At 41.6% G+C, this 22,940-nt stretch overlaps 1 protein-coding gene across 4 annotated transcripts in view; it reads left to right on the forward strand.

Moving 5' to 3' along the window:
* Positions 1-22,940, forward strand: part of PDGFRA (platelet derived growth factor receptor alpha) — a 61,742-nt gene that overhangs the window by 13,285 nt on the left and 25,517 nt on the right. For all 4 annotated transcript variants that reach the window (XM_068278566.1, XM_068278569.1, XM_068278567.1 and 1 more), the window contains exons 2-6: positions 9,958-10,021; positions 13,005-13,331; positions 15,044-15,310; positions 19,727-19,854; positions 20,045-20,213. In XM_068278566.1, the coding sequence (XP_068134667.1) occupies positions 9,970-10,021; positions 13,005-13,331; positions 15,044-15,310; positions 19,727-19,854; positions 20,045-20,213 (943 nt within the window). In that variant the 5' untranslated portion in view covers positions 9,958-9,969. The remainder of the gene's footprint in view (positions 1-9,957; positions 10,022-13,004; positions 13,332-15,043; positions 15,311-19,726; positions 19,855-20,044; positions 20,214-22,940) is intronic.

Genomic DNA, 22,940 nt, shown 5'->3' on the forward strand with positions numbered 1-22,940 from the left:
CACACCTCTGTTCCTCTCTGATTGGCCAAAATTCCTCAGGCTGAAACAATGCACTTTCTATAGTGATGGGCGGGCAAATCAGGCAGAGGAAACTAAGGGCGGATATTACATCAGGACTGGCTTCAAAATAGCCACAGTAAATATGGAAACTGTCTAGAATAGGATTCTCTACTTTTCCTTTATACAATTCACAGGAATCATAATGTGGACAGTGCAATACATATGTTATGTAAGAAGAGCAAGTATTTATCTACTTATATTTTTTTTCCCTGAGATAGTATGGCTGACAGCTCCTCTTTAAAGACCCAGCAGCAGATAGCTTTGTACTGCCACGTGCAAATCTGTTGAAAATTGACAAGTGTATGGGCACCTTTAGGGAATGGTCAGATTTTTGAAGTTCATGGGTAGTAGGAAAACCCATTAGAACTGCCAGTCCACGTAAAGCAAGTGGCTTGCTTCCATCTAATGCAATTTAACGTTTGTGAGAAGAAAATAAAACTTGCAGCTTTTTTCCTTCTTTTGTTCCTCAGATAGGTCTGCATTTTTATATTAAAAGTATTGTTTAGCATCCATGTGTGCAAAAATGTGAACAAAAACACAGTCTATGCGTTGAAATCGCGACTATGAACATGAGGTTCATATTTGTTGTCTCAGCCTCCTTGTCCTGTTCCCATATAACACCAGAGATGGGGGAACAAGTTCTATTTGACTAACCTGGGGCTTCTTCCAGCCCATGCGATGGGGGGGGGGGGGGGGGGGTGTCATGCTGGGTGAAGCCTCAGGTATAAACTAGAGCTTTACATCTGTCTAGGATTACTTTAAGATATAGTCTAGATTGTGTGATAGTGTTCAATTGTATTAAATGTATGTAGAATAAAGGTAACAGACTCAATATACTTGGACAAGATTGGGCAGACAAGGTTGTATGGTGTCCATGCATGATGACAAACTATATTTTTTATTTGATTTAATTGGTTTATTAAATTGAATGACAAAATTCTTAAGGTTACTATCAACAATCAGTTGATTGTAATATCTTACCAAATCTGTGTAGTAGATGGGCAAACTGAATTAATACAGGCAGTCCCCGATTTACGAACGCCCGGCTTATGAACGACCCGCCGATACGAACGGCATGGATTCTGTGTTTCCGTAGCAACAAGTCAAAACAATATTTTTTTCAAATTGGACTTTTAGCTTTTGAGAAAATCGATTTTAAAAAATTCAAACAAAAAATGGCTTTTAAACGTGTATAAGCAGGTACAGAGAGCAGAGGTGACACAGAGGGGGACACTGGAGGCACAGGGGGGCCAGCGCCGGATTTAGGCCATGGCTTAGGGCACCACAGGAGCAAGGGCACCAAAGCAGCAGGCTAATCTGGTGAAGCATTTGCAAGCTTGCAAATGCTGCATTGCAGGGAGATCAGGCTAGCGCCTGAACGCAGTACTCTGCTGGGAGCTGCCTGTGCAGCAGCCACCTTGCTCTCTGTGCACATTTGCATTGTGGCCGGCGGCTATGGACTTGGGCAGCATTGGAGACGGAAAGAAAGAGGAAGCTTCTGCACTGCAAATGAGTGAAGAAATGAGTGACACTGATTGCTGCTGTGGTGTGAAGGCGAGCTGGCTACCTACTATACTGAGGGGGGGGGGGGGGGGGGTGAGGGATTAAGGGAGTCATCTGGCTATCTTTACTGGAGAGAAAAGGGGAGGGGTCACCTGGCTATCAATACTGGGGGGGGGAGGGTCATCAGGCTACCTATACTAGAGGAAAGGGGGGAGGGGTCATCTGACTACCTATACAGGAGGGAAGGGCCATCTCGCTACCTATACTGAAAGGGGGCGGTTGGTGACAGTGGCCTTGGGCGGTAAAGAGTACAATGTTCCGACTTAAGTACTGATTCAGGTTAAGAACAAACCTACAGTCCCTATCTCGTTTGTTAACCGGGGACTACCTGTATATACTAAATGCTGATATTATATTATATATAATAATATTGCATAGAGGTGGTAAGATTGTACAATCAACATTGTTTGAGTGGGCACTTAAAATTATGCTTATTTTTATTCCATACAATGAACATTTCAAGCTTTTCTCCAGATTGAAATGTATTGATTGTTTCGATTGACTTGTCATAATTGTGTGTGGTTTTGCCCAATATATTTTCAAAATATGTAGAAACTGGGCAGCCCAATGTTAATATATAAATGCATCTAAAATAGAGGCATGCAGGGGTGTAACTAGAGGGGAGGGGGGCCCAGAGCTGTAAGGGGGCCACAACTACTAACCTTCCCTTCCTCGGATACAGGGGACTATACTTCACATCAGGTGTCTTTGTGGCTTCGTTTTTATGGGTGTGAAGATCCTGATGGTCGCACTTCTTTTATAATATGTACCCTAAGGCCGTGAAGGGCAACAAAGGGGGGCAAGAGAAGGGGTGGGAACATTTGGGGGGCACCATAAAAATGTAGCTGGGGGGGCATGAACTGTAGTTCACCACTGGAGGCATGTTGCAATTTATTAACTAATTTGCAGGGGTGGAGGCAAAAATGTGCAGCATTCTCAACAATTTACCAAGCAAAGATGAATAATCTATGATAAGGACACTAACACCACACAGTGGGCCTTGAAGATGCTCCATGGGTTTTTGAATCCGTCCCTCTCCTTAATGGTGGTGATTTCCTACAGTGGCTTTTTACATTGGCCTTTTTTATCCAATACTATATAAACAGAAAAACTCAAAAGTTTTTTCTTTTGTTTTTTTAAAAGGAACTATCTCATGGGCTCTATTAGGTTTTTGAAACCGTGGAATAGGTTTCAAAAAGTATGTTTTTAGGACCATTGTAGTCTCTTACACACTCCAATGAGTTCTGGGTCACCATGAGCTTGCTGGTTAGTCTGTATCTTTCAGCTAATGAAAGGCACCTCGTGCATGTGTAGTGTGCCAGTGACCTCTAGTGGTACATGTGGTTACTTCACATGAGCAGTTGCAGGAAATGTGAGTTGTTTCAGCTAAAAGATGGTTCATGTCAGGGTGTTTTTGTGCAGATCCTGTGACATTTTTTTCCAGTTACAACATCTTTTCAAGATTTTAAAAGCTTTTCTGCAGAGTGATCTCATCATTTGAGTTTGCATGCCATTTAACCACTCCAAAATTGTGTAGAAATGGATCTGAATGCAACTGTAAGCTTACAGCGGTTATATAAATTCTGAACTGAAATTGCTGAGCTGTCCATTCCCAAGTTCATCATGTACTCACAGTGGATGTTTCTGGAGATCTCAGTCAGTTTCAGCTGCTAAGCTGTTTATTGTACTTTTGTTGTATATGTGCAAACATGTAAACCATATTTCCATATATCTGCTTGGTGTGATCTGGTAACAATTGTGTAGCTCTCAACTGCCCCTCTTTTGGAGGGACAGTCCCTTTTTGGGAGCTCTGTCCCTCTGTCCCTCTTTCCTCCTCATTTGTCCCTCTTTCAGGACTTTGTCCCTCTTTCTATGTAAATATATATATTTACTGTATCTACTAAAAAATGTGTTTGATTGACTCTAAACTTTATTGCCAACCTTTAAATTGATATACTGTATTACTAATTTTAAAAAAGTTAATACTGTGTGGATGTCCTTGGCGGGTTTACTGGCGCTATATGAATTGGTTGGGGGGCCCAATGTAAAACTTGCACTGCGCCCAAAGATCCTTAGCTATGCCACTGGGTGGTAGTTTTGCCCCCCCTCCCCCCCCCTTACTTTATGGTCATCTGGTAATAATATTTATGTTCATTTTGGTAATTTGAGATGGGAAAGGGATCAGAGAAAGTGGCAGCTGGCCCCTGACAGCCACTAGGCCCCAGGCACCTGCTTAGGTTGCCCTGTGGATGATCCTGCTCAGGATCAGATAGTTCCATTTGATAAATGCAATGTAAAACTAGAACCTTTCTTGATCAATTCTGACCAAGTTAATGGACTGCACTATGGAAGGGTAAGGAGTTGTTTTAATATTTTGAGCACAGGCAGGAGATGGGGGAGCAGTGTATGATTAACTGCTGCATGGCTTTGTACTGTACTGAGTGGTGACAGGGAGCAGTGTTGGCATTCAGATTTCGACATCCAGCATATATTGAATATATGCCAAGCTTCAGAAAAACATTTTGGATGCAGTGCAAGTGTGGTACAGTGAGGTGCTGTAAAGATCAATGAAGAGGGGAATAGTACAGTAGCTTAGAGAAAGGTGTTATTATTTGGTGTGCAGAGTATAAAAGGATTACGTGATGCAGAAAAGCGGGATCAGAGACCATCCTCTGTGGAGAGATTCCATAGTGTTCAGCCCAAACATTCCTGGGATAACATGAATACCTGTGCATTGGACACTAGCTGCATGGAGTTTGTGTGTACTCCCTGTGCTTGTGTGGGTTCCTTCGGGGACTCTGGTTTCCTCCCACATCCCCAAAACAGCAATAATATAATTGGCTTCGACCAAAATTGTCCTTAGACATGTACATACACACAATTACTGTTGCCCATAAGGATCGATACTTGATCCCTTCGGTGAAAGTTTGGGGTTGAGTGCTGTAGAGACGCATTGCTAATATACTAGTTAGCAAGGTGTACTGTATTGTTGTGTAGGGGGACAGAGGAATTTAGCACAGCAGACAATGGAGTGGCTTCTAGTAAGATGGGTAAAGACCATGATGAACATATCATTGTGGTAGAGATTAGATTGTGAGCTCCTCTGAGGGACAAGGCTGTATAATCTGTAAAGTGCTACAGAAAATGTCATTATTGTATAAGTACAAAATTAAAGCACCAATACAAAAAGCTATTTTAACTGACCTTCACATTTTTTATTTATTTAGGTATTATTTCTAATTGTAATTTAAAATGTGAAGGCAAGTGAAAACGTTTAGGTAAAATATGTCTTAAAAAGTTGAACATCTGTGCTCCATGTTTTATGTACATCATTGGCTGTGGTAGTACTGTATAATAAATTACCACACAGCTGACTGACTTTGTAGTCAGGTCTGCAGCATAACATACAGTGACAGACTAGAGAGATAGCAATCACAAAGAGCGTAGTGGAGGTTTAGTTGTGGGTGCTTTGAAGTTTTCTTTGCTTACAGTATCCTTATCTTGCTTACCAGGTACACTTGATATTTGTGATGTCATCACTTGTGTACAGTTCATATTTTTGACATAGTATTTTTTGTACAGTTGATTCATGTGATAAAGTTCATTGTATACAGTTGATATTTGTCATGTGGTTGTTTGTATACAGCTGATATTTATGATATTTGTGTTTGTGTACAGTTGATATTTGTGAAATAGTTGTTTGTATATAGTTGATATTAGTGACATAGTTGTTTGTGTACAGCTGATATTTGTGATATAGTCCTTTGTGTATTGTTGATATTAGTGACATAGTTGCTTGTGTACACAGAATCACTCTGCACATTTGGAATTAAGGATGTACAGATTCTGTGTGGTCTTCATGATATAATCAACATAGCTGTATGCCAATTCATTTTAGGAGTCTGTTTATGTGCATAACATTGCTAGGCTGTAATTTGCAAACTAACAGGGTTTCAAGACATAGTTTACCAAATCCTGGATTAAACAGCACTTTCTCTACAGAACATGTGTATGTCCAGAAAAAGGAAATAATTATTTAATGTATAGTTTTGGGCATGTATTGGTTTATATAATGACTTGGAAGGGAAGCTTTTATTTGTATTTTAGTGCTATTTAAAAAATAGAATTGACACTGAAACTTTAAGTTAACTTGAAGTAAGGAAACGAGATAAACAGAGGAACACCAAGAGCCCCAATAGTGTAGTATGTATTGACAAAGGGGATAATGACAAAGAGTAATAGTTGTTATACTCACAAGCATGGGTCACCAATAGGCAACCACTGTAAAGGCAGGTGGGGAGATTATCCCGACCCCACTCAGGAATAAGAAGTCGCTCTCTGTAGATAGTAGAAAAGGGTCGCAACCCTCCACCCAGGGTGGATACAATATTATATAGGAGAGAACAAAGGCGCCAAAAGGATAAAAGGGGTTTCAAAGGAGCTTAAAAGCCAAAAATTTGGTAATTAGAGGAGGCAGTGGTGGACTTACCTCCTCCAAGCAGACACAACACGACTGTACATTTAGTCTATTTATTAATGAACTCCAGATAAAACAAAGCAACGCGTTTCACGGGTCAGCACCCGCTTCCTCAGGCAATAGATAAAGGAGTTACAGCATCTAGCAAAACAAACAACACTCGGCACCTCTGTGAAGTAAGGAAACTAATTTAAAGGACAACTGAAGCAAGAGGGATATGGAGGCCGCCATATTTGTTTGCTTTTAAGCAATACCAGTTGCCTGCTTATCCTACTGGTGCTTTGCCACTAATATGTTTAGCCATAGCCCCTGAACAAGCATGCTGCAGATCAGATGTTTCTGTCATTATTGTCAGATCTGACAAGATTAGCTGCATGCTTGTTTCTGGTGTTATTCAGATACTACTGCAGCCAAATAGACCAGTAGGGCTGCCAGGAAATTGGTATTGTTTAAAAGGAAATAAATATGGCAGCTTGCATATTCTTCTCACTTCAGGTGTCCGTTACCTAAGTACATGGGATGCAAACGGATTGGTAGCTGCTGGCCATAATATTCTTGGTTTGTTTCCCATCTGAGGTTAATGGGGATTTTTATGTTACGGTAAGTTTTGCTTATCACCTTATCACCATTTATCACATTCTGAGACGTGGCTTCCATGATGATGGAGAATTGCTTACTGCAGCAATAAAAGCTTACACATTTCTTCATACAACTAGATAGGCCAATAATAACTTTGACTTGCATGACATGTTCATGCACATTTTAAGCAGCATGGAATTGGGCCAATCAAATGCACATACTGGTGATCTTGGTCAAGTTCAAAACTGCACAAATTTAGCATTATATTTTTCAGTCGTCATATTTTGAGTTCATATGTAAATGGAAAAAAATAAAACAATTATTTACATTACATTGGTACTAAACAAATACATTAAATGCACTATATGCCCTTTAAAGTCTTCATCTATGGCTCACTCTATAATGCAATTTATATGAGTCAGAGGAAGGGAGCCACTGTCCATTTTTCTCAGTTGTGGAGATTTCCCCATACCTCCTCTTCTGGGGTACAGGAAAGGGAATTTTGCATATGAGGACAAAGACAGCAATACAAACTTTAACTTCATTTTCATTTTCTTTCATTTAACAAATACGTTATTTTTATTTCTTTTTGTATCTGCATAAATGGTATTTTCTCACTCTCAGTTCTTAGTGGCATTATAGGTCCTATGCCCCACTTTTCCTAAAGCTAATTTTGCATAGATGGTAGCTTCACTTCCTATATACAGTATATAGTATAAATGAGGGCATCCAAGGGAATGTACCGTATACAAATCTTGATAAGTGGACTAAGGCCTTGTTCACATTATAAATTGCCAGCTGTATCGCAAGCGCTGAGCGATTTTTCCCTGCGTTCTGCGCTTAGAAAAGTGCTTTTGTACGCGCTTTTTCTGAGTGATTCGTTTTCTTTCACCCAGAAGTGAATAAATACAATGTATTTATACATAAAAGTGCTCGGGAAATCGTTATACAAAGCGCTTTTCCAAGTGCTTTGCGATTTCCCTATACCTTCCAATGAGCCAAAGTGCTCAGAAAATGGTACATGTAGCTCGTTTGGGATTTCAAAGAAATCGAAACGCTTACATTTTAGAACAATCTCTAAAATCGCCAGCGCTTAAAAAAACGGAAACGCTCATAGTGTGAACGAGCCCTTAAAGAGACCCAGAGACGAGATGATACTAAATTTATACATACATGAGGCTTCCTCCAGCCCCATAAGCCTGGATCAGTCCCACGCGACCCAAGTGACCCAGAGACGAGATGATACTACATTTATACATACCTGAGGCTTCCTCCAGCCCCATAAGCCTGGATCGCTCCCACGCCGCCGTCCTCCGCTGCCTCTGTCCGCCGGTACCGGGTCCCGTCATTTCGGCCAGTCGATGCAAGCACAGTGCGCTCCCTCCGTACTGCGCAGGCACATGCGTACAACGCTGGAGGGAGCCCCGATGCATGCGTACAACTGGTCGCGTCCGGCGGAGTGACGGGACCCGGTACCGGCGATAGAGGCAGCGGAGGATGGCGGCCTGGGAGCGATCCAGGCTTATCGGGCTGGAGGAAGCCCCAGGTATCTATAACATCTTTTTTTATTTTTCAACTAGCCTACGTCTCTTGTTCCCTTCTGTGCTTGGTGAAAGGAAAGCCTCGCACACGTTACACAGAACGGCTAAGGCAGCTGTTTGGGGGTTGTCTTGGGTAATAATCTAGCGTGTGTACAGGAGTATGAGATCCTTATGATACCGCATGGCCGATCTTTCAGCAATAGCCCATGCCAAGCACATTGCTTAGCTGCCTACCCTGCTGACTGGAAGGCACATCATGCTCCATCATCCCATTTCTACCCAGAGTAACATGTCTGTACAGCGCTCACTTCCCCACAGTGTAAGTCATAGGATCAAGATTGATCCCATTAGATGACACTAATTGTCCAGTGTACTCTGTTAACTGCTGTGTAATCTGTTAGTGCCATGTAAATATAAGAAATAACTAAATGACAGTATGCCTCTTATAACATATTATCTTTATTTTATTTAATTATTTTTACCGTGCTTTAATTTCCTGCTACATAACTGTGTAGTACAATAAAGCAGCGATTAGGGCCTCAGCGTGATGGTGCACAATGCAATATGGCCTTGTTCTCTGCAAGTTGATGGGGGCTGCGGCTGCCTATCTACCACATCAAAATTTAGACCTCTTTTCCATGAGCACCTGAAGGTGGTGAATGCACCGCCTGTCAGCTGCTCCCGTCCTATCATCCACACTCTTGCTAGCGCTTGGCACAGGTGGAGGGCTGCTTCCCATATAGCTGCATCAGCAGTTGCTCAAATAGACAAGAGACCGTTTTTTATGGCCAAGTAATGCCACCATGTGCCAAGCGTGACATGTACAATTGCAGACAATTGGTGCTTGTGGCTGGCAGCCAGACTGCTGAACGGCTCGACAAACGAAGAGGTCTGAATGTGGCCAGCTATTTTTTATTTTTTGCGCACTGCTCTCAGTGGGAATCAGAGATGGATCGGGAGAGTCAGTGCAGGCAGCAGCTGTAAGAAGACTTACAGAGTGGTGCATCCTTCTGCACTGCATTATGGATGAATAGGTCACTAATTACCTTGTGTACATAATATGCCCTTGTTTCATGAATTCTGCTTCTCTGCTCCGCTTTCCCCATAAATATATGAAATCAACCAACACTCTAGTACCAGAATCTAATCTACTGTTACTTCTGAGTGTGTCTCTCCATTGGCCTAACCCACAACATTTCTGTGTGCGCTTTCTGCTGCTCTCTGCTGACCAGGGCCAGCTTTTCCATAAGGCATTATAGGCAAGTGCCTACAGTCGCCTTATGTGGGGGAGGCAGCCCCTCCTCTTTAGATCACTGACCTCAAGAGCTTACAGTCTAATCCCTGCATCATATCACTGACCTCAGGCACTTACACAATAATCCTTGTTCATTTCACTTTGGATGATATGAGACAGTGATTAGATTCTAAGGACAGTTAGTTAAATAAAGAAATGATTCGAATATACTTATATTTTTAGGGTGCCAGAATGCCTGTGCCTACAGGCCTCTGAGTTGTAAATCCGACCCTGCTGCTGACTTTTATAGGAATAGTAGAATATAAGCTCCTTTGTGGTGAACGGTTATTTGAATTTCCCTCCATATCTTGTAGCTATAAGCTGGGAAACATATACGTTTGCGATTATTAAAAAAAAATTACTACATTAATTAACTAAAAAAGATACAACTGACTTATCTTCATTGTAGAATTCATACTGACCCATATTTCCTTTTATTGCAGCTTCCAGGAATAATGGTACTCCCTGCAAGGGCATTCCACACCTGGGGATGCTTCCTAGTTCTTGGTAAGTGTGCGTCATAGTAATGGTATAAATCCTGTATACAACTGAATGGGGGGATATCTGCATTGCTATAGTAGGTCCAGACTTTCCTAAAGGTAGATGCGTGCTTTGCATTGGTTTGGTGAAACTTTCTTCTTTAAATGTGCGTTTACACTGAGGCTACTTCCACACATACAGCGTTGCATCGCGCTATACGTCGCAGTGGCCATTAGTCTCTAAGAAACTGGCCACACTACCTGCAGTGCAATGTGGTGGATGTGGTTACAATGATGCAATTGCCTCTGCGGTGGATTGGTTTCTGTTGGAATAACACAAGCCAATAAGTGTGCTACTGGACAACGCACACGTTTATGTTACAAATGAATGGTGATGAAGTGCTGTTTTGCAATGGTGCATCACAGCAAACTCAGCGACACTTACATCAAGCTGCATATACATCAACCTCATCTGTGTCAGTTTGTTTTGTGTATATTGGTAAGTGTCTCTAACCTTCACTAGGAAAACGATACCTGTAACCTGGTGGTTATAAGGAACAAGGAAACACTTTGGCTTTGTTCACATCTAAAATCAAAATCGCTGATGTCAGTGATTTTCAATATTTTTTTGTGTGCATTTTTTTTTCCCTCCTGGCACTTACCTGCACGTTTCATTTTTGTGTAAAGCGCTTTTGCAGAGCGATTTGTTTTTTCACTTCCTGACGCAAGTCAGGAAGTGAACTCTTTGACCCGGAAATGAATAAATACAATGTATTTATTCATCAAAGCGTGAACGCAATCGCCACACAAAACGATTTTGTCAGTGTTTTACGCTTTTCCTATATCTTCCATTGTAGCAAAATCACCCTAAAAATGGTACAGCCACCACTTTGCTGAGCGGATCGGAAACAAACTGCTGAGATGTGAACTGTCTCATAGGGAATCATTGCACAAGCACTTTCAGGGCGATTTTACAAATCGCCGGCACTTAAAAAATAGTGAAAACGCCCTTAGGGCCCGTTCTCACGGCAAACCGCTAGCGGTTTAACAAAAAACGCTACACAATGTAGCGGGTGGCAGTGTTCTCACTGCCGCGGTTGCATGCAGCGGTTTGCCGGCGACGAGCGTTCCGCGATTAGTGATCGTGATTAGCTAATTGCGATCGCTCCAAAACCGCCGCAGTGACCAGTGATTTTTCCACGCTAATCGCGGGAAAATCACTCCCTGCAGTTCTAAGTGTGAACGGGCCCTTTGTGTGAAGAAGCCCTTTCTGCCTAGATTTTTTTTTTTTGCAAGACCCTTTAATTGTGTTTCTTAGAGTGAAGATCAAATATATGTCTTTGTAGCCTTATTGCATCAATACTTACCCCACACTTTAATCACCTCCCTACCTCCCTTCACAGGTGTGTGTAAGAATTACGTGGAGAATGTTATGCTTTATATGGTACCTCCTTATTTTAAGTAGCTGCCTAGTTTCCCTATGCCAAAAACCAGCCCTGCATTTCATGTACCGTATATACTCGCATACAAGCCGAATTTTTGACCCCCAAAAAGGGGGTCAAAAGTTGGGGGGTCGGCTTGTATGCGAGTCTGGTGCTGGTGATGGTGGTCCGAGCCCCCCGCACTAACCCCCCCCCCCGCCCCCCCCCGCGGCCGCCGCTACTGCTGCAATTACCTGCCCGGCGCCGCTTCTTCTATTCCCCTCCTGTCCGGCTCCGTAAATCACTGCAGCGCTCTTCACGGCGGCTGCAGTAGAGAGAGAGAGCGGTTCCCATAGCAACCGCCGCTACAGGAAGCCGCGCTCTTCGCTGCTTCCTGTCTGATCACAGCAGCCACCGTGAAGAGTGCTGCTGTCCTACGGAGCCAGAGAGGAGGGGAATAGAAGAAGCGGCGCCTGCTAAGGTAAAAGCAGCGGCGGCCGCAGGGGAGAGGGGAGGCGGGGGGGGGGGGGCACTGGGGCACTACCTAGCGATACTGGGGCACTATACTAGCGATACTGGGGCACTACCTAGCGATACTGGGGCACTATACTAGCTATACTGGGGCACTATACTAGCTATAATGGGCACTATACTAGCTACACTGGGCACTATACTAGCTATAATGGGCACTATACTAGCTATACTGGGGCACTATACTAGCTGCACTGGGCACTATACTAGCTGCACTGGGCACTATACTAGCTATAATGGGCACTATACTAGCTATAATGGGCACTATACTAGCTATAATGGGCACTATACTAGCTATAATGGGCACTATACTAGCTATAATGGGCACTATACTAGCTATACTGGGGCACTATACTAGCTATACTGGGGCACTATACTAGCTATACTGAGCACTATACTAGCTATACTGGGGCACTATACTAGCTATAATGGGCACTATACTAGCTATAATGGGCACTATACTAGCTATAATGGGCACTATACTAGCTATAATGGGCACTATACTAGCTATACTGGGGCACTATACTAGCTATAATGGACACTATACTAGCTATACTGGGGCACTATACTAGCTATACTGGGCACTATACTAGCTATACTGGGGCACAATACTAGCTATAATGGGCACTATACTAGCTATACTGGGGCACTATACTAGCTACACTGGGCACTATACTAGCTATAATGGACACTATACTAGCTATACTGGGGCACTATACTAGCTATACTGGGGCACTATACTAGCTTTACTGGGGCACTATACTAGCTGTACTGGGGCACTATACTAGCTGTACTGGGCACTATACTAGCTATACTGGGCACTATACTAGCTATACTGGGCACTATACTAGCGATACTGGGACACACTAGGGGAATAAGGCGGCCAGCATTTCCTACCCCCGGCTTATATGGGGGTCAATCATTTTTTACTGGTTTGTTAAGTAAAAGTGGGGGGGTCGGCTTATATGCGGGTCGGCTTATATGCGAGTATATACGGTAATACTATTTGCAGATGATAAAGTACCTTCAGTAATCACATGTTTTGTGTTTGCTTTACAGCTCCATTGTTTATCTATGCAGAACACCCATTGCCAGTCATATCTCCCGATAAAGAAGAAATGGTGATCAGGATAAATGACTCCTTTTCCATAACGTGCACAGGCGAGTATGAGCTGAGCTGGCACTATCCCACCAAAGACAGCATGGATGACAGTGAAGACGGCACTGAGATCCGCAGTGAGGAAAACAACAGTGGACTTTTTGTGTCAGTGCTGGAAGTTAAGAACGCTTCTTTTTATCACACGGGCACCTACACTTGCTATTACAATCACACCCAGGCTGAGGAATCTGAGGTTGACGGCACGGACATCTACATTTATGTTCCAGGTTCGGACACTTTACTAAGTAGTACCTTAAAGTGAACCCGAGGTGAAAGTAAACTGATGAGATGAACAATTGTATTTATCCACCTACTCCTAAAAATGACTTTTTTGTAGATATCCCATCGTTTTATTTTACATTTAAACATTTATAAAGTTGAGTAAGGCCCTATTTACACTTAATTTTATTTATTTATTTATTGTATTTATAAAGCGCCAACATATTACGCAGCGCTGCATTGCGTTCAGGTGCATTTTGTTGCTTCCCATTTTGGCAAATGAGATGTAACGCAATGCGACGCAACTCGATGGAACGCATCAAGTTTAAATAGGGCCTGAATGTTTTATTGGCTCTGATCAATGGCAGTCTATTAAGTGACCCAGAGTTAAAATACATGAATTATTTACCTTTTTCTACCTCTCCCCTGACCATCAGAAGTTGTATTCTGCCAGGAAAACTTTTATGGCTGTAATCTGCTTATCAGTGAGGTTGAATATGTTCCCGACAAGACAGAAGCTGTCACTTGCATGCCTGAAAAATAACTCTTTCAGGCAGCAAAATAAAACAAGTAAAACAGCCTGGTTATTAATTGGTTTTATACTATGCATACGCATGTTCATCTCATCATGTGACATGTTGCCCCGGGCACATTCAATCCCTTTCTGAACAGATTGCAATCAGAGAGGGATCTACCTTTTTTCACATCTGGCAGATATCTATCAGTGTGTGACTACCTTAACATCAATTCGGATTGTTTTTTAACATAGTTGGACTGTATTTACTAATTGCCTGCACCATATCAGAACATAGTGGATGCTGAAAAGTTACCAGTTACCATCTAAAGTAAGAACTCATTTTAAATAAATACAAATGCTTTTTTTTTTATTTTTTTTATTTATTTTTTTATTAATAATGACTTCTTGCTATGGATATGTGCAGATGACTCCAATAGCACAAGCTCTAGTTTACTAACTTTTCAATAATCTTCACTATATTCTGATATGAGGTAAGGGTTTACAAACCTTTGCCATCTTGTACACTGCTGGACCCCCCTGGTGGTATCTGACGCATTGCTCCCGTGTCCCCAGGGGCCCCTCCCTGCACGATGTGTGGCTGCATTGTAATAAATCACCTGTCCCGGTGTGCTGCTCTGTCTTCAGCCCCAATGCCTGCCTCTTCTCCATGACCCGGTGCTGGTTATTTACACATTACATGCACCGTATGGAGAAAAGACAGGCAGTGGGTCTGAAGATGGAGCATGGATGGAGCAGCACGCGGGTTCAGGTGACTTATTACAATACGTGCAGGGGCCCTGGGGAGCAGTCAGGGAGTGGGGGTGGCAGCTGACTCAGGGACCCTGATGACTGACTTTGCTGGGGGAGGGGCCCTTCAGGTCACCTTTGCCCCAGACCCCCATGCCATGTAAACCGGTCTTGATGGTAGCAAACACCTTTCAATAAATCCAGCCCATATATTTTCTTCAATGTTTTTGTAACTAAGCCACGTTGTGTTGTACTTCGGTACATTTTTCACAGGTAAATAACAATTATGGAAAGGCTTTGTACACCTACATCTTGGCAAGATTAGGCAAACAAATTAGTTTTCCATCACATGTATCTCAGATGGAAACAGTCCAGATATTGTAAAAAAAAAATTCTACAGATATAAATGCAAATATTTCACAGGCACTGTTACTCATGCTTAGTATGTGTGCACAGATCCTATGATGCCCTTTGTCCCATCTTCAATGCTGGAGCACTTTATTGTGGTTGAAGAAGATGACTATGCCACCGTGCCATGCCGGACAACTAATCCCAACACGCAAGTAACACTGAGGAACAGCGAGCAAAACAAGACAGTCCATGTTTTATATGACAGCAAGTCAGGCTTCACTGGCAAGCTCCAGTCTGGGTCCTACATCTGTGAGACCACTGTGAATGGTGTGCACTTCAAAACTGATGATTATGTCCTACAGACATGGAAAGGTACTTAGAAAGTCAACAAACTGAATCTGCAACTGCAACTGTTGAACTGTGGTTTGAACTCTTATATGTTAACCTACTTATGAACAATGTTTATAGTCATATTTCTTTGTCTGACACCAGAAAAATGGAACATAAACTGTCTAAATTATGTTTATAAGAATGTACTGTGTTAGCATTAGCTGAAAAAAGCCCAAAAACTTTTAACATATGATGCCATTTATTGGCCAACACGGCAAACTGAAAAAGCAAAGTTTTGAAACTCGTAAGGGTACTTTAACACTGACACGTTGCATTGCAGTGGACTCCACATAATGCATTGTAACGTGGTACGATTCAACGTCTATGTACAGTTCACAGCTTATCTGTTGCAATGCAACTGATTACATTGTTGCAATGCAATACATGCAGTGCGATCTACAATTGCACACCTTGACATGCACAGTGTTTGTCAATCAAAATGCTCATTGATCAGTTGCTTTGTCTGCGTTACATCGCATGGCAAATATCGGAGGGCAATTATTGATTGTTCCCATTAACGTAATGCTTTAAAGAGACACTGAAGCGAAAAAACAATATGATATAATGAATTGGTTGTGTACTATGAATAATTTCTAGAAGATTAGCAGCAAAGAAAATATTCTCATACTTTTATTTTCAGGTATATAGTGTTTTTTCTAACATTGCATTATTCTATAATATGTGCAGATTACACAACACTCAGCATTCAAAATGATTCTTTCAGAGCAGTCTGTGAAGTAATGACCTCTCCTCTGGCAGAGAAAAAGTAAACAGTTCACTTACAGTTGAGATAATAAAAGTCAGATAACAGCCCTCTCCACGACTAACTTAGTCGGAGAGCTTAATGGCTTATTTGCATAGAGAAAACAACTGGAGTTTCTCAACTCTTCCTGTACTGGAAACAATTAGACTGATGTATCTGATCTTAATGTTTTATTTCTTAGCTGTACTACACATACAAATCATAATATCATAATTTTTTTTTCGCTTCAGTGTCTCTTTAAGAACGTTTTACAACCCAATGCGATCCTAAAATCCAACTTTCAGATTGATCATTCCTTCTCTAATCAACGAAAGAAACGTATCACATTGATTTGCGCTACAAATGGACCAGTTTTCTATAAAATGTTATCATAAAAGTGTGTTGAAAGATCGAATCTGAGGGAAAATGGTACTGTTAATGGGCAGACGTAGACAGCAGTGGTAGTGGTAGTGGTGCTGATGGAGAGGGAGGGGCTAGAACCTCTGTCAGGTTTTATTTTTCCCCTCCTTTTTTGGTGACACCCGACACCCACATAACAGCAGCATTAGAACCCTTGGTGTCATCAAAACATGTAGTGAGGAGAAACCTCCCTAACGTAGACAAAGAAAGCAGTAACAATCTAGCAGAGATACAATCCCTTCCAAACCACATGAAAAACAGTTGGCTGGACTTGGGCTTTAACCTTAGAGGGTTAATAAGGCATTGTTTCAATTCCCCTTCCTGCAATTATCCTACAGGAAGTTTACATTTGTTTTTTCTTAAATATTTCATTTGTTTAAAAATGCATTCACTAATTCATGGCCTTAATAATGGGAGGTGAAGAGAAAATAAATAGAAGAAGGAATCAGCATATATACATATAGCTACTAAGTACATTGTGTGCCCCTTTCTCATGACAAGGGATTAGAGATCAGCTAAACAGCTTCACTAATAGTGACCATGCCTGGGCCCTAGATGACACATCGATGTCAAGACTGAATTAACAAACCACAAACTAGGGTCTTCCACTTATATGTTGATCTTGCCTTCTACAATCAGTTTAGAATGGAAACAAACTTGGCTGGGAAGTTATGTGGTGGACGTGTGTTACACCACAACCTTTGGCCACCAGCATTGGCATCCTTCATAGCACCAGCTCCATTCATCAATGCACTGACGCAACCCCGATGAAGGAGTTAACCACATGAGCGTTTATCAATGAGTGAGAATAAAGCCCGCCCTCCATGGTGCCTAACCTTAATCCCTAAGGACCCCTCCACACTCCTAGCTTTAATGATACCCGCCTCCTAACCGTAACCCCTAATATTTTTTTAGCACTGTGGGCGTCAATGTTAAAAGCCGTGATTAGTGGCTATAAACGCGACATAGAGGCTATAAATGGTAAATAGCAGTTAGAAGTGACTACAGTATAAACAGTAAATAGCAGATATAAGCAGCTAACACCTGCTGTTTTATTGGGTACCTCCGGGCCCAAAAACTACCAAAATAATGAGCAAACGAGTAGGGAAACTGACTGACGTATTTGTATAGATCCTTTCCAAGGAGTGATTTTATATAGATTAAAAGTCATATTGAAAATCTCCCATAACAAAATGGACTAGTCCAAAATCTGTCAGATCTGTCGGCTTTTTACTAACTACTGTGAGTGACAGCAACATAGGAAAAAAGTAATTTATAGTGCATTTTACTCTGCGAGAAATGTAAATTTTATATGTATGTGTTTTACATTTTACAAATTTTCACCATAGTGGTTCTTTAATCAAGTTTTCTTTAATTTAACAACAGTTCAACTTCTGTACTACTAGGTTGAACTTTAAGTAATATCTGTCTGAATGCATGGCGTGCCTGTATACAGCAGCCACTATAAAGGGGATCAAAAGACAATATAACTGAGGCGTCAACAGCTACAAAATATATGTGTAAGGCTTGGTGGTGTATTCTCCACAGTCAGCATGCAACGCATGAGCTGGCGTGGAGAAGGTACACACACTAGCACCAGGAAACAGGCTATCCCTAGTATAGTGGAGGGGAGGACTGACTCCAATAGGAGATTGTGGCCCACAGAGCCGGTGCAGATCTGACAGCCACAAACAATGCTTTCGTAATAACGTCTCAGCGCAAAGTAGCGCTGAGCACACAAACCAGAACTGAGGAGATCAGGACAGGTAGACAGAATGAACGCTTGCTAGCTAGCGGCTACTTAGCGACAGCAAGCGTCCAAAACCAGACAGACTGGAATGAGGCAGCCAATGCGATGCGGCGATGGCGTGCCTCACAAAGACAGGACAGGATAGTCAGAAAATAGCAGGATTAAGATAGATGAACGTAACACAGATAAATATACAATAAGTATGTTTTCCTAGCGTATTACAATTACAGCTATCAATGAAACTATTTGTAACGTCTGACTAACATATGTATATATCGGCAATGAACCGATATATGACATAAGCAGGAACGCTGACTAGGAATGGAGTAACACAGGGAACAGGACTCAGAAGGATTCGCTATCTCTTCGCAGAGATGAACGCAATCCACAAACGGTGACAGAACAGGATTCAGAAGGATTCGTTATCTCTTCGCAGAGATGAACGCAATCCACAAACAGTAACAGAACAGGATTCAGAAGGATTCGTTATCTCTTCGCAGAGATGAACGCAATCCACTACAGAACCAGGAGCAGGGTAACTACCTCAGCACGGGTGGTCACGGTACGCGCAACCTACCAAAACGTGCTGGAAAGCTGACTAACTGCACACAGGATATAAACAGTTCGTGTACGTATACATCAGCGACACTGATGTATTAACGTAACACAAATACAAGGAAAATAATAAACGTGCTGGTATGCATATATATTGGCAATGAACCAATATATGATGCAAAGACCAGCAAAGTATCTTTAACAAGAAACACGATCGGGGGCTAAAGCGACAGCAAGGCAGGCTTAAGCTGAAGCTATGAAAACCCAAGGAAACCCTGCAGGAAGCAGATCTTTATACTGAGGTCATCCAATGGGAGCAGACATGCAGATTCCCACACAGGTGAATGATAATCAGTCACAAGCTGACAGCAGGGAAAGACAGACAAACCTATGCAGCTTGCATGGAAAGACATCAGAACTGCCTGAGCTGCAGCACTACTTCCAGCAATAGCTGCTGCAGCAGCGATCATTACAATATGAAAACTGGTTAAAAGAGGAAGTAGTGGTGGACCTACCTCTCTGATGATGAATCAAACAGTCAATACTAGTAAAAATTTAAATTCTCACATTAAAAAACTCCAAAATGCCATACGTTTTGTAGGAGACAGCCCTATCAGAGGCGCCCTGCGCACTTAGATCCTGCTACAGATACTGCCTTTTTGCCAGAGGAAGCAGGCTGTGCCCTGCGAAACGTGTTGCATTTTGGAGTTTTTTAAAGTGACAATTAAAAATCTTTACCTGAACTGACTGGGTCATTATTCGAGAAGTAAGTCCACCACTACCTCCTTTTTTAACCAATTTTGATATATTTTATTCTTGTTGGAGCCTCTAGTGTTTGTACAGGATAAGGGAACATTTGTACGTAGAGATGGGCTTTCATTTATAATATCTGTTACAATCTGCTTCTTTTTTTCTTCTGAATTTATTCTAGCTAATGACATTGAGGTGGAAATGCAAGCACCAAAAACAGTTTTCAGATCGGGTGAAACCATCACTATTACCTGTGTTGTCTTAGAGAATGAGATGGTGAATCAGGAATGGCATTATCCTGGAGAGCAGGTGAGACATCACATAAAAAGCGAAGTACACTTTGACCAGCCAATCAGAGATCACCGTCTTAGTTCATTTAATATTCTTTCATACTCATTTTTTGTAGGTCAATAGTTTTTATTAATTACATTAAGACAAGTCATTATTTATTTCTCGTTATTGCTTATATTAAGTTAGGCTATCATTTTTGTTGTTGCAGAGAAAGGCTGGTTTTTCAAAACTGTTTGAAACCAAAAAGCCTGTCAAACTGGAATATATACTGACCGTCCCAAATGCTACAGAGAAGGATTCTGGGGAATATGAATGTGTAGTCATCAATCTTACAGAGAACAGCATAGAGGCAAAAAAAGTCAATGTGACAGTTCATGGTAAGTACATAGGAATGACATGCAGTGTAGAGTTGTAGTTGTAGTATGTTTTGCAAGGAAGAATGCTAAGATCCCTGGTGAACATAATACATTTTACAAACTTGGCCTATATTTATTAAAAACCTCTGTTAGGTGGCAAACATTTTAGGCTCCTACCTGGGTCTACTACATATAGTCTATGGACACTGAAACAAAGTCAGAGGGTGGAGGAACGCGTACGTACAAAAAGGGCGCCCGGACAAAAAGGGCGCGGGGTGTAAACGCTAATTAATAATTTATCATTAATAGCGTTTATAAAAATAGTGTGCTATATTTCGATTACAAATAATGTTTTACAAAATTATAAATCATTAAATAATGTTTATGAAATCGGCAATTGTGAAAACGTTAATCTTCCCTGTTTCAAAAGTGAAACTTATAATTACGTTTATTAAAAAAACGATAATATATGTTTAATTGTTATAATTATATATTATTGTGAATAACCTTCATTTATGGTTTGTTCTTATAATAAAATCTGAAAATATTCTTTATAACGATGATATAAATATAACTACGTTCGTAATAAGTGTTGTAAAAGATTAGTAAGTATTACTAAAATTTTACTAAAACTATACCTAAGCCTACTCTCACACAGAACCCTCCCTGTACCTATCCCTAACCCCTAGACCCCCCTGGTGGTGCCTAAATCTAAGACCCCCCTGGTGTTGCCTAACCCTAAGACCCCCCTGGTGGTGCCTAAACCTAAGACCCCCTGGTGGTGCCTAACCCTAAGACCCCCCTGGTGGTGCCTAACCCTAAGACCCCCCTGGTGGTGCCTAAACCTAAGACCCCCCTGGTGGTGCCTAAACCTAAGACCCCCCTTACTGATCGCTTTATTATGTGGATAATAATGTTTTACTAATTGTGGCTGCAAAAAATATATTGCAATTTACGTTATGTACTGATCGCTTTATTTTGTGAATAATAATGTTTTACAAACAGTAAGGGCTCGTTTCCACTAGTGCGGTGCGGAATCGCTGCATAGCACCGCTGACGAAATCGCATGCGGATGCGATTCCGCATGCGTTTTTTGCCGCGATTTCGCATGCGATTTTGCATAGGCAGGGTATATGCGATTTTAACCATGTCACTGCCTGTGTCAATTAACATTACTTCCAATGCGAAATCGCACGCGAAATCGCGGGAAAAAACGCATGCAAAAACGCATGCGATTTCCCTATTAAATACATTGCCTGCGATTCGCCTGCATTCCACACGCAGGCGAATTCTGCAGGCCCTACCGTGCAGAAAAATCCTGCACAGAAAAACGCAGAAGAAAACTGACAAGTGGAAACAGGGCCATCCACTTGTATTGGTTATGCGAATCCGCATGCGGACAACGCATGCGGATTCGCTCTAGTGGAAACGGGCCCTTAGGGATAAAACTTTAAATAATATTTTAATTAGTTAAATAAGATAAATATGTTTAGTATTTTTATAAACGTTATTCGGCACGGGTGCATTTTATAAACGTAAATCACCACAAGCACAGTTATAAATCATTAAAAATCTCCGGGCGCCGTTTGTAAACGTTATTTATCTCCGGCGCCCTTATTTCCTGCTCGCGCCCATCAAACGTTATTTATTATGAGAGTGAATGGCGGCGCCCTTTTTGTCCACTAGCTGCCTGCACCCTTTTTCCCGCTTCCGGAGGAACACAGGACAGTTAATAGTAAATACATCAAAGTACCACCTGTGCCCCCGACTGCTCCAGGACCCCCTGCTATGGCTGCTATGGCTACTATGGCTATTGTCCTTGCTCCCTCCCTTGCTTTATTCTAGGCTGGGCCTCTACTATCCCTCCTCCTGCCCTCCTATAGGTTATGCCTCCTCTATCTCCCCTCCTGCTCTGCTTTTTTCGCATCTACTCAGGAGCCATCCTACACATTTAGAGGCAATGAGCCACATGCAAGTCACTTTTTCACCTAAGTTTTCTCCTAGATGATATTTTCACAACTTGTAAATAAAATGCCTTTTACAATAGCAGCAAGTGGTCCATAAGGCCCATATGCAATTCACTTTTTCTCCTGAGTTTTCTCCTAGGAGATAATTTTTCATCTTCTATTTAAAGTAACTTTTCAGCACCTTGCAACTAAAAAAGTACCAAAAAGTCAATAAAAAAGTACTGTCAAATTTATTTTGAGCATTTTATTGCTTGCAGGTGGTTTAATAAGGCATTTTATTGACAATTTTGAAAACATCACCCAGGAGAAAACTAAGGAGAAAAGGTTAATTGCATTTGGGCCAATGGGCCAGATCCAGTTCACTTTATCTGCTACATTTTCTTCATCTTCTATTTAAAATAACTTAAAGGGACTCCGAACATTATTACACAGGACGACACTTTCCCCACTTTAGGAAAAAGTCGCCCTGTGTAATACAAGTAACTATGGAAAGATGGATATCATTTTAAAGCTCTCTTTCTCCTCTTTCTGGCGACACCTAAATCGTCGCCCTACGCCTTTTAGTTTTCTCTATTTTCGATTGAAATCGGTTTATATATCATTGGAAAGAGGAGAAAGAGAGCTTTAAAATGATATGCATCTTCCCATAGTTTCTGCACTGCTCGGAGTCCCTTTAACAGCACTCTGCATTCTGAAAAAAAGTACCAAAAAACGTAGGATACAGAGTACTGTCAAAATTATTCTAAGTATTTTCTTGCTTGCTGGTGGCTTCAAAGGCATT

Source organism: Hyperolius riggenbachi, chromosome 1, assembly GCF_040937935.1.
Source record: "Hyperolius riggenbachi isolate aHypRig1 chromosome 1, aHypRig1.pri, whole genome shotgun sequence".
Classification (NCBI taxonomy): domain Eukaryota; kingdom Metazoa; phylum Chordata; class Amphibia; order Anura; family Hyperoliidae; genus Hyperolius; species Hyperolius riggenbachi.